General features: G+C 46.7%; 1 protein-coding gene across 1 annotated transcript in view; it reads right to left on the bottom strand.

Moving 5' to 3' along the window:
* Positions 1-1,911: 1,911 nt before the first annotated feature.
* The window catches only part of Tekt1 (tektin 1), a 24,285-nt gene continuing 14,186 nt past the window's right edge, over positions 1,912-12,010 (bottom strand). Inside the window, exons 4-8 of the mRNA XM_034507085.2 lie at positions 11,856-11,984; positions 11,318-11,461; positions 10,260-10,482; positions 2,783-2,979; positions 1,912-2,161 (exon numbers count right to left, since the gene is read on the bottom strand). Coding sequence (XP_034362976.1) covers positions 1,954-2,161; positions 2,783-2,979; positions 10,260-10,482; positions 11,318-11,461; positions 11,856-11,984 — 901 coding nt within the window. The 3' untranslated portion in view covers positions 1,912-1,953. The remainder of the gene's footprint in view (positions 2,162-2,782; positions 2,980-10,259; positions 10,483-11,317; positions 11,462-11,855; positions 11,985-12,010) is intronic.

The raw sequence follows: 12,010 nt of genomic DNA, 5'->3' as shown, positions 1-12,010 counted from the left end.
ACTGTGCAGTTGGAATTGTGGCAACATGGGAGTTGTGTTCCAAATGGCTTGCGGTTATTGAGAACTTGCTTCCTTCTGGGACGGAACCCATGCAGGCATGTAGGGGTCATGGGTCAACATCAGGGTTCTTCCTCTATTGCTGTCCACTTTGTTTTATGTTTTTAAGATTTATTTATTTTATGTATGTGAGTACACTGCCACTGTCTTTAGACACACCAGAAGAGGGTATCAGATCCCATTACAGATGGTTGTGAGTCACCATGTGGTTGTTAGGAATTGAACCCAGGACTTCTGCAAGAGCAACCAGTGCTCTGACCACTGAGCCATCTCTCTAGCCCCTACCTTGTTATTTTTTGAAAATGGAGTCTCTGGCTGAATCTAGAGTTCACTGGTACAGCTAGACTGACTGTCCAGTGACAGACTCCTCCTGTCTCTATCTCCCAGCACTGGAATTACACACACCACCATGTATAGATTTTTCATATGGGTGTTTGGGATCCAAATTCAGGTCTTTACACCCACACTTTACCCACTGAGCTGTCTCCCCAGCCCCTCCCCCAACACCTAGTCGCTATAAAGAATTCTTTTATATTACATGCACACACATCAGTTGTGTGTTTGGGGTGGGGAAGGGGCCGTGGAGCAAGGGTAGAAGTTAGAAGACAATTTGTGGGCATCAGTTCTCCCACCGATCTTCAAGTTTGGCCACAAGTGCCTTTACCCCCTGAGCCATCTTGCCTACCCCTTGACACCTTTGCTCTTAACCACTGTTAAAAGATTCAAATCCATCACGTGACTTTGAATCTGTACCATGAATTAAAATTTTCTTTATTACTGCTAATCTTTTTTTTTTTTTTTTTTTTTTTTTTTTTTTTTTTTTTTTTTTTTTTTTTTTTTGGTTTTTTCGAGACAGGGTTTCTCTGTGTAGTCCTGGTTGTCCTGGAACTCACTCTGTAGACCAGGCTGGCCTCGAACTCAGAAATCTGCCTGCCTCTGCCTCCAAAGTGCTGGGATTAAAGGCGTGTGCCACCACTGCCCGGCTACTGCTAATCTTTTTTAACATGAAAAATATAACAAAATAAAAGCACGCAGTGAAAAAATAAAATAAAAATTTAAAAAGCACGCAGTGACTACTAAATATTTTAGAATCAAACACAAAATTATGAGTTTCTCTTCAGGAAGGAAAAATTAAAAGAGTAAAACTTCTTGGCACCACATGGGGGCGCTGAAGGATGCAGGCTGGGCAGAGACCTGCCTCCCTAACCCAGGCCAGGCTGCTGTCTGTCCCAGCAGTCAATCAGAAACTGCAGCTCTTAATGTAGAATCCTACAGCAAACACACGTGACCACTGCTTTCAGAACCTTCTCTTGGCCTTTGAGCCAGGGACATTTCCTTTCTGACTTCGCAACCACAGACACAGCAATTCTGCTTTCCGCTGCCCCTCCCCGCCCACTAGATTCAACTTTAAACCTTTAAACAAGTGAGAGTCCCCTTGGCCCTATCCTATCTTCTCCTAACAACTTTCTCGTTCATCTGATTCTGTGACACTTGCATGGACTTTCGATGAACTGCCGGGAGGTGGGTGGGGACATCTAAGCTTCCTAGGGTAAGTGGATTGCATCCTATTCCACAAGAAAGAAAGGAATCCCTTGGATAGAAAACCCAGCCCCAGCTTACGAGTGGAATGGCTCTCTAATGGCTCCATCCCCTGGCCCCAAGACCTCTGCAATCCCTATGCCTGGTGCTGACACATAGCATTAAATTGTGAAGTATCTACCTCATCAACAACCATGATAGAACAGAACCTTGTCCCCAAGTCACAGACCCTATCAGGCCTGAGATGTCCTGCCAAGAGGCTGCAGCAGGCTGCCCAAAATTCTGCCCACCTGAAATGAGAGTTCTGTGCTACTCTTGTCTTATGATACAGTTTAATAAGACTCTGAATGGCTCCTATCAGCAGATGGCCTCTGCTCTGATGCCCCCCTCCCAGGACCCATGGTCGTCGCCATCTCGAGGCGGGATGGACCTCCTCATCTCTATACACAGCACCTGGTCGATATAGATGGTGTTCTCCTTAACCTGGATTTCCTCCTGCAGGGCCAGCTGCCTGCGGTACAGTGCCTTCAGCTGTATCTGAGCCTGGGCCAAGGTTTCCTTTAACCTGAGAGAAGAAGAGAATGAGGGATAATCATACGTTCTGGATCCTTTGTTCCAGGGGGGAGCAGGGAATGTGCTTGGATATTCAGTCACACTGATAGTGTTATTTCCATTGCTTCTCTAGGCAGTGCTTTCTGGCTGCTGGCTACAGCCAGGTTATGACACATATTGGTAGAAGTATCAGTATACACCGGTAATACTAGCACTCAGGGGATGGGTCATGATTGAAAAGCCAGCCTGGGCTACATAGAAAGTTCAAGGTCACCCCCAACCTATTTAGCAAGAACTGGTCGCAAAGCAAGAGTTGGAGGATCTTACTCAGTGACAGAACTCTTGCACAGTGAGGCCAAGGCCCTGGGCTTTATTTTTAGCACTGAAAAAAGAAAAGCCAACATTTAAGATGGCCGATATTACCTAAATATCTGGATTTGGACGTTATAAAAAAAAAATGTCTTGACACTGAGCTCTACTTCGTGAATGACAGCTGCTTTTGGTTGGAGTTAGCAGACCTGCCATCTAGGAAGGCATCCTTCCAACGTTACAGAGCCAGCAGCACCCTTTGCTGTGTCCCTACACTGCAATTTACAATGCAGGCTGAAGTCACGCCCCAGCAGGGCCCGCCCACCTGGCAACATTATGGTTGATCTCCTGAACCTCCTTGATCAGCCGATACTGAGCGACATCTCGACACAGCTCCACATTGGGCCGGTGTGTCCTGGTCTCCAGGCGCGTGTGTGCTACCTTAGCCGGCCCTTCTTGCTGCGTAATGGCATTTTCAAGAACAATGATGTTTTTTTCCTGGGAAGCAATTTCTTCCATAACCTAATGGAAAATACTGGAGTAGGTGAGGCCGCACTGTGCTACTTGGAAATCAACAGAAGGGACAGAGCTGTCATAACCGTGCACATTAAGGCCCAACCTCACATTCCACGTAAGCAGAAACCCAGACACTGATCACTTGCCCCCAAAGCAGAGATGCTCAAGCAACTATGGAACCCCAGACACAGAGCAGATCTAACTGGCCGAGCGTTACCTCATCACCCACACAGATGGTGTGAGTTCCCTGGAGAACCACCTCAGCAAAGGCTTGGCCACTGTAGTGGTTTGAATGAGAAATGTCCCACATAGACTCATGTATGTGAACATTTGGTCCCAGTTGTTGGTGGTGTCTGAGTGGTTATGGATCTGTTAGTAGTAGGCAGAGGCTTGCCGGAGGCGGGCTCTGGAGGTTTATGGTCTTATTCCACTTCTTTCTCTCTGTCTCTACTTCCTGTGTATGGATGAAAATGTGAACAACTAGTCTCCTGGCCCTGTCATCGAGCCAAGACTTCCCTGACAGGAGGGACTCTATCCCTCTAAACTTTTCTTCCCTAAGTTGCTTTTTCTGGGGTGTTTTATCACAGCAACAGTAAAGTAGCTAACACAGCCCGCTCTGCCCCACACTATTGCTCAAGGCCTCTTGCCTATCTGGTTAAAAATGCCTTCATATCAGGAACAGAAAGTTGGTATTTCCATGTACACACACACACACACACACACACACATACACACACACACACCAGCACCAGTTCTGGCTCCTGGAATTCTGGGGAAAAAATGACAATGCCACCTGAGCTTTGTTGGTAGTGCATGTGTTCAGGTAAGTTCATGTGCACTTTTGTATGTGAACAAGGAAGCCAAAGGCCAGTCCTGGGTATTGGTCTTCATGTGCTGGCCATCCTTTTTATTTTTAGCAGAGACTCTCATTGGCCCAGAGCTCACAAGCAGGCCAGTCTGGCTGATTAGCAAGCTCCAGAGGTCTGCTTGTCTCCACCTCTCCCTATACCCCATCCCTCCCAGTGTTGGGATTACAAGCACTGGCCGCCACACCTGGCTATTTTATATTCTGTCCTTTTACGATAAAAAGTAAGACACGAGTTCTGGTGACCAGATTTGGGTCCTGTGTTGCTGACTGAGCCGTCTCTCCAGCACCTACCTGGGTGTGTTCGAGATTGGCTTTGTGCACAGAAAGACACTTGCAAGCTACGTTAGTATTTCACCAGGGTCATGAGTGTAGACTGATACAGAAGATCTGCCTACCGTGCATAGACAGGGTTCAATCACTAGCACTCCCTCCCCCCCCAAAAAAATCCCCTTGAGTTGTTTTTGTTTTGTTTTTAACTTTGCATCATGAAAAATTCCACACATTCTGAAGAATAGGCAGACTGATGAACCTCTAGCTCAGCACGTGTGGTGGCACGTGCCTTTAATCACAGCACTCAGGAGGCAGAGGCAGGCGGATCTCTGAGTTTGGGGCCAGCCTAATAAACCTTATGAGTTCCAGGACAGGCAGTACTACACAGTGAGACCATGTCTCAAAAAATCAAAAACCACAGGAGGCCGTAGTGGACCACATCTTTAATCCCAGCACTTGAGAGGCAGGGGCTGGTGGATCTCTGAGTTCGAGGATAACCTGATCTACAAAGCAAGTTCCAGGACAGCCAGAGCTACACAGAGAAATCCTGTCTTAAACAAAACAATACAAAACCAGCCAAACAACAACAAAACAACCAAACAAAAATACCTAATCTTGTTGTATCCATATGTCTCTCTACCCATCCCTACCCCTCAGTCTGATTGTTTTACTTTATTTTATCATTTTTGTTTTCGTTTTTCAAGACAGTATTTCTCTGTGTAGCCCTGACTGTCCTAGAACTTGCTCTGTAGACTATGTCAACCTCAAACTCAAAGATCCATCTGCCTCTGCCTCCTGAGTGCTGGGATTAAAGGTGTGCGCCACCACCACCCAGTTGCAGCCTAATTATTTTAAAGTAAAGCTCAGATATTATTTTATTTCAGAGTCAAATATTTGAGTGTGTTTCTAAACCATAAGGATTCTGGTTTTCGTTTACCACCCCCACTGTAGCATGGCTTCTTCCAAGCATGGCTACCTTCTGTTTTAATCTCTGCTCGTCTGTATTTTAAAATCTGACTTATTCAGATTAGAATCCAGACAAATTCTGTACATTGTACTAGCCTTTCTTAAGCTGCTTCTTAACATTCCTTAAATTCAGAGCCAGAGAATTGGCTTAGAGTATAAGAGCCCTTGCTGATGTTTCAGAGGACTGCAGCTGGTTCCCAGCACCCACATCCATCAGATGCCTCACGACCCTGTGACTCCAGCTTCAGGGTTCAAAGTCAAGCAGGGGCAGGTAGCATGTCTGCAGAATCAGCTCTCTCTGCTTCAAGACAGCACCTTGCTGCTGTGTCCACCTGTGACGACGTGATGAGGGCAGAGACCAAAGGTTGGCTTTACTTCCATCCATCCCTTCTTGAGTTTCTATACAAACTTCGTTAGACCGAATGCCAACCACGCCATGCTCGGCTCCCAGGAGAGCTATGATGGAGAGCTATGAGGAAGATCTCATCACTGCGGGGGTGGGGGGGGTCTCCAAGTGAAAGTGAGGCTGCAATCAACTGTTCCAAGCCATTTGCCTACCAGCCAAGCGGGAAGCCATTCCCAGCTAATTGCATCATGAAGATGGTGGCAGGTAAAGAACAGAAGCCTGTTCAAGATTACTCATTATGCAAAATAGTTGTTCTAAAACAGTCCAAGGACTGGAGAAAAACCAATAATCACTTTTTTTTTTTTATAACATAACCAATTTGGCATGTTTTTTTTTTCTCTTAATGAATTGTCAGGCATTCTGAAACTGTTCAGTATTGTTTGTTGGAGAAGTCTGTGCTGAGTTAGAAGTGACTGAGGAGTGAACCTCTAAGGAGACATCAGTGGTTCTCAACCTTCCCTACAGCTTCAACCCTTTAATAAGGGTCCTGTTGGGGTGACTCCCCACCCCTCAAACCATAAAATTATATTTATTGCTACTCCTTAACTGTAATTTTGCTACTGGTATGGATCATGATATAAATACTTTTTGGAGACAGAGGTTTGCCAAAGGGGTCTTGACCCACAGGCTGGGATCCACTGTTCTACATGAAATGACTGTTTTCAAAAAGTTGAGAAATGAGCTGAGACTCATTGGTAAAGTGCTTGATAGCAAGCATGAGGACCTGAAGTCAGATCCAAAGCACCCTCGTAAAAGCTGGAAGCAGTGGTGGACTTCTATAACTCCAAGAATGGGGAATGGTCACAGAGATGGAGGGTTCCCTGGAGCTCACTGGCCAGCCAGTCTGACCAAATTAACAAGCTCCAGGTTCAGTGAGAGACCCTGTCTCAAAAACATAAAGGAAAGAGCAATAGAAGAAGTCATCTCTCACTAACTTCTAGACAAACTTGTGCACACACAAACACACACACACACACACACAGGTGTTAAGGTATTGTGGCACAAATACACGTTGAGCAAAAATGGGCTGGGCTGAACAAATTTACAGAGCCTATGAAAATGCACGTTATTTAAAGCCTATGGTTAAACACTGTACTATTCATTAACAAGTATGTTGTAGAGGGGAGATCAGGTGAAGTACCTACATACAAGTATGAGGAACTGAGTTCGAATCTCCATCACCCACCTGTGTAAAAGCCAGGTGTGGCAGAGCACATCAGCAACCCCAGCACTAGGGTTAGGGGTCATAGACAAGAGGACCCAGCCCCAGAGCTTGCTAGTCAGGGGGTTCAGTGAGAGACTTTTGTCTCAAAAAGTAAGGTGGGAAGGAATGAGAGGAGACACTCAAGAGTCAACCTCTGGTGTCCACATGTGCACAATCACACATGCACACACACACACATCTGCTACACACGCGTACACACACAGTAATTTTTAAGTGTACTTTGTGCAAAGCGTTTGGCTGTCATGTGGTGCTGCACTGACTTCCTTAGCTCTCAGACCCGGCTCCACGCCGGTTCACTGGAACAGCTGCTCAGTGGCTCTGTCACAGCTCACCAGCTCTGTGGCTTCGCCATGCTTACATTTTCTTATGGTTCATGTTAGCCCAGGGCTAGGACTGGAATTTTTCGGTATAAGAAGCAGCACTCTCAACTGTTGCTAACAAACGCTGTATGTCTTTTGGAAATTAGTTTTCGATGCAGACTCAAAAATCTTCCTCCTTGAACCTGGCCTAAAATTTTGAGGCAAGACAGCCCGAGGCAAGACAGCCGGAGGCACACAGCTTAGGATGCAGCCATCTGGCTTGTGCCTGGTGACAAGCTGCTCTCCACACCTCAGTGCTGTAAAAGTTAGCCAAGAAGGAAGACTTCCTCTTCCTGCATAGATTTGCAAACATCATCATCAACCTCCCAGCAGTGGGTTCTGTCCTCAAAGCAAGGCAAAGGAAATGTCCAGATTTCAGAGTTCACTTAACAGCACGGAGGAGCATCTCCGTCAACTTCAGCCAGAAGGCATTTACGTGCTGAGACAAATATCAAGGGAATCATCTGACAGCTGTCCACCAGTGCTTCCCAAGAAATGAGTAGAGCCAATTAAAATCATTTCCTTGTAGGTTTTATCATCAGCTGGCAGTACGGATTTGAGTGAAGTTGTATTTTTAGTTGGATTATGTAACAGTTCATAACAGACCAGTGTTGGCAAATGAACGCTTGCAAAGAATTTTATAGGAAACACTAACTTTGCACCAGAACAAAGCAAGATCCTACCTCCCACAACAGAATTCCTCTCTTCTTATAAGTAGACCACTGTTTAAAAACTACACTCTATTGTTGTGGTTATTATTATTGCTGGATTTTTCCAAAAATGAAGACTTTTTGAACTGTGTTGTCTTCCTTGCTGCAGAAACACCAGTATAATACCACTGCCAACATAATACCACTGCCTGGTACCTCTTGGCCCTTAATGCCTACAATATTCACTATTTGATTCTTTTATAGAAAAATATTTGCTGACTTGTGCATCTGATTATTTTAAACACTATATTACTTAATCATAAAGTTTTCAGGGGAAAGCCCGCTGAGTAAACACTGGTTTCACTGTAAACCAAACAGGAGCTGGAGGTTGTCCTTTCTACTTGCAAAGCCTCCTCCAGACCTGGGAGCCCTCTGTCAGATGAAGGCCAACTGTGTCCCCTCCTCATGGAGCCTAAGTCCAAGGCGTCCAAGTGGGCTGTGGGGCCCCAGAGTCACTCAAGGTCCATGTTCACTTATTCGTCTGTCCACAGAACTTTACTCATGCTCAGATGGCTGTGTCTGTATTAGATCTTGAAATTTGAGACTCTAAAAACAGAAAAATGATTTCCCACAAACTCTTAATGCCTTTGAACTTGAACTACTTTTTTACAGCATACTAAGAGACTGTATATGTTAAGGGTTTTGTTTTGTAAATCAGGGTCTCACCATGTAGCCCTGGCTGGCCAGGATCTTGCTGTGTACATTAGGCTGGCCTCAAACTCACAGATCTCTGTCTGTCTCTGCCTCCCCCGTACTAAGACTAATGGCCTATGCTACCACACAGGGTCCTGTATACATTAGACTATTAGATTTTAAGGGGGGGGGGCGGGAATATGTGTGTATGTGCATGAGTGTGGGGGGTATGAGTGTGGGGGGTATGTGTGTGTGTGCATCAATGTGCATGTGTGTGCCTGTGGGGGATGTGTTTGTGTGTGTGCATATGTGTGTGCACGAGTGTTCATGTGGCTGTGCATGTGTGTTAGGCATGCGTATGCAGTTGCACATACCCATGTGTGCATGTGTGGAGGCCAGAGGTCAATACTGAGCACCTTCCCTTATTGTTACCCACCTTCTTTTTTAAGCGGGGTCTCTCTGAGAATTTGGTCCTCACTACTCCAGCTGAACTAGCTGGCCGGAAGCCCTCGGGAGCCACCTGTCTCCAACCCCACACCCCAACTGCCCCACCACCAGCATCCATCACAGTGTGTGCCTCCACACCCCACCTTTAACATGGATGCTGAGGATCCAAGCTCAGCACCCCCTTATGCTTGTACATCAAGCACTTCACCCACAAAGCCACCTCCCCAGCCCCAAAGACTTAACTATAAAAATATAAAGTGCATGCTGAAAATATGAATAACGTGCTAAAATAATTTTATATTGTAAGGTAAGTAAAATATTAGAAAGTAGATTTCACATACTTCTTTTAACTGTCTTAGAAATAGTTACTAGATGTAGGTGGAGCCAGCAGTGACAGTGGCACTCACCTTTAATCCCAGTACTCAATAGACAGAGGCAGGTGGATCTCAGAGTTTGAGGCTAGCCTGGTCTACAGACAAGTTCCCGGACAGCCATGGCTTCACAGAAAAACCCTGTCTTAAAAAGAGGAGGAGCAGGAGGAGCAGGAGGAGGAGGAAGAAGAGGGGGAAGAGAAGGAAGAGGAGGAGGAAGAAGAAGAGGAAGAGGAAGACAGACGTCCAGCATAGGTGACAGACAAGGCTGGCGCTGTATTCCCCATACCTGCCCCGAGCCATGGCTGCTCTGAAGCCTCAGAGTCTCTCAGCCACAGAAGCCCTGTCATGATCCCCATGTTACAGCTGAGGCAAGGGGTGCAGAGAGCTTGAGGAATCAAGTCCTTCATCTCACTGCTACAAGACTGGAATGTGGGTCTCCATCTTTAAAGTTCAAAATGCAGCCCTCTCCCACTAGACTCTACTTTTCCACATCTCTGAGTCCAGACTATGGACTGGCCACATGTGTGTGAGACCCCAGGTCCTGAAATAAGGACAGTGTGTGGGAATTGGCTTCTGTGGGCTCTGATGCTTACATTTTCAGTGACTCTGCCAATTCTTTGTTAAACAGGGAGTCTGAAACTGAACTAACCACAGTAGGAATATTTACACCATGGGAATCTGCAAGTTCTACATCTCAGCGGTTTTTTATTTTTAACTTCCAGAAGCCATTTGCCAGTGTACCACTAGGAAACCATCAGGGACAGTTGACCAGAGAGTCGGAGCTGGATTTGGAGAGATTAGGAGCTTCATCATGTACGAGTTCAGGGTCCTTCTCCTCATGTCACATGAGGAAGTTCTAAAGCTGTGCCCAGATGCCAGCCTCCATTCTCCCACTCCTGGGCTCTGTCTCCTTGCAGATGGGTTTTCTGCAGCGCGTGTGTATAAACAGAGGCCCAGCACACACAGACGTTTATGTTCATGGAAGCATAAGTAAGACCTCGTGACTACAGTGTGTCCCCTGAGCTCACCTTGGCCAGGTGGTCAGCCAGCTTGTCCCTGGCACCCTTGGTCTCCTTCAGCCCGTTTATGAATGCCGTGTCCACCACTTCACACTGTCTGCGCAGGTCATTGGCTGTCTGGGTCAGGATTTGGTCCACCAGGGTCTTCAGCGCCATTGAATTGTTCAGCTGTTTGTCTGCCTTCTCCACATTGGCATTGGAGAAGTCCAGCCAGTCCTCCAGACTCACTGAGCTGAAACACAAGTTCCTCACTCGTTCACAGCACATCAGGGCTAGGGTGTCGGGGGAAACTCTTGAGACTTACTGGACACTAAGATACCTCCACCCCATAAGTATCTAGTATGTTTTTCCACCACTGGCCAGAGCCAACACAAGGGTAATATATTTGGAAACCTCCCATGTCTGTGCTAGACATTGGGCTGTTAAAGATATAACCTCATTTCATCCCCAGAAAGCCTACTAAGCTACTTTTATGACCCCAACTTCGCAGAGAAAACAATCTCATAGAAATAAATGAACTTAGTCAAGATCACACAGCTGGAGACAATGAGCCTCAACACAAAACACAAGCATGTGACAATAGGCAGAACCTAGCTAGCTGAGTAAGAGGAAGCCAGGAGGTAAACGGATTGCTGGTTTGATGAGGAGATGTTAACTGTGATGGTTTCATATAGCCCCTATAGACTCCTGTGTTTGAGTGCTTGGCCCATAGGGAGTGGCACTACTAGGAGGTGTGGCCTTATTGGAATTGGTGTGGCCTTGTTGGAGGAAGTATATCACTGTGGAGGAGGACAGATGTGGGGCGTTATTAACTCACTCATTACTATAGTTCTTAAAATCTTCCACTTGTTAAACTATAAATAGATGACAGAGTACGCTGTAAGTCTTTGGACATACTGTGCCAGTCTTTCTTAAAGTAAGAGATGGCTCTGGGCAGGGGCAAGGGAAAACTGCTCAGTAGATGCCTTGCCCCAAACCAACTGACTCTGAGGAACTCTAGGATGCTTCCCCTGGCCCTGTCAAACTGATAGGACCCAGGGTTTTCCCAGGGGCAGGACCCCACTCACTTGGGCTCGATTCTCACAACATTCTCAGAATATTTGATATTTGGTGAGTTATTGTTGAGTGAGAAGCAGACGTCGTCGATAGTTATGGCCGTGAACTTATCCTTCAAATCCCTTTCCAAATTGTACTTGGCAGAGCGGTTCAGCCTGAAGGAAGAAGGCAAAGCAGGTTTCTCCCTCGGGAAAGACCTGGTGACACCTGCAGGATCATGGGAGACCCTAGAAAATGAAGCTAAAACTCGGTCCTTTCAGCATGAGCCCCACTTCCATGTCACCAGTGCACACACGTGCCAGTTGATGCTTGGAAAACAAGCCTCAATTGAAATCCGCTCTGCCAAACTGGACTGAGGGATCAGAGTGGTCGCAAAGGGCCCCAGTGAGTCACCTTGGTGAGATGCTGCCACTATCCACCCGCCACCAGAGGGCGCCCATGGGAAGGCAGGATTCGACCTCCACACGCCAGTGTTCCACCAGGGGGCGAAGACAGTCTGTGGGGTGCGACATACAGGTTTCCCCTGACTCGGGTGGGGTCTGCCCGTACCTGATCTGCTCTGTTGTCTCCTCCAGCGTGCGCTTAAGCAGGTTCATGACTCCGTGGATGATATCAGCCTCCTTCTGCAGCTCTTGCTCCACCACATCGTGCACCAGATCGATGCCTACGCGCTTCTCCCTAGCAGGAAGGGGCGGGGCGGGGGA

This window comes from Arvicanthis niloticus, chromosome 6 (assembly GCF_011762505.2).
Source record: "Arvicanthis niloticus isolate mArvNil1 chromosome 6, mArvNil1.pat.X, whole genome shotgun sequence".
Classification (NCBI taxonomy): domain Eukaryota; kingdom Metazoa; phylum Chordata; class Mammalia; order Rodentia; family Muridae; genus Arvicanthis; species Arvicanthis niloticus.
Note: the sequence above shows the minus strand (reverse complement) of the source record. Positions and strands in the feature narration are given on the sequence as shown.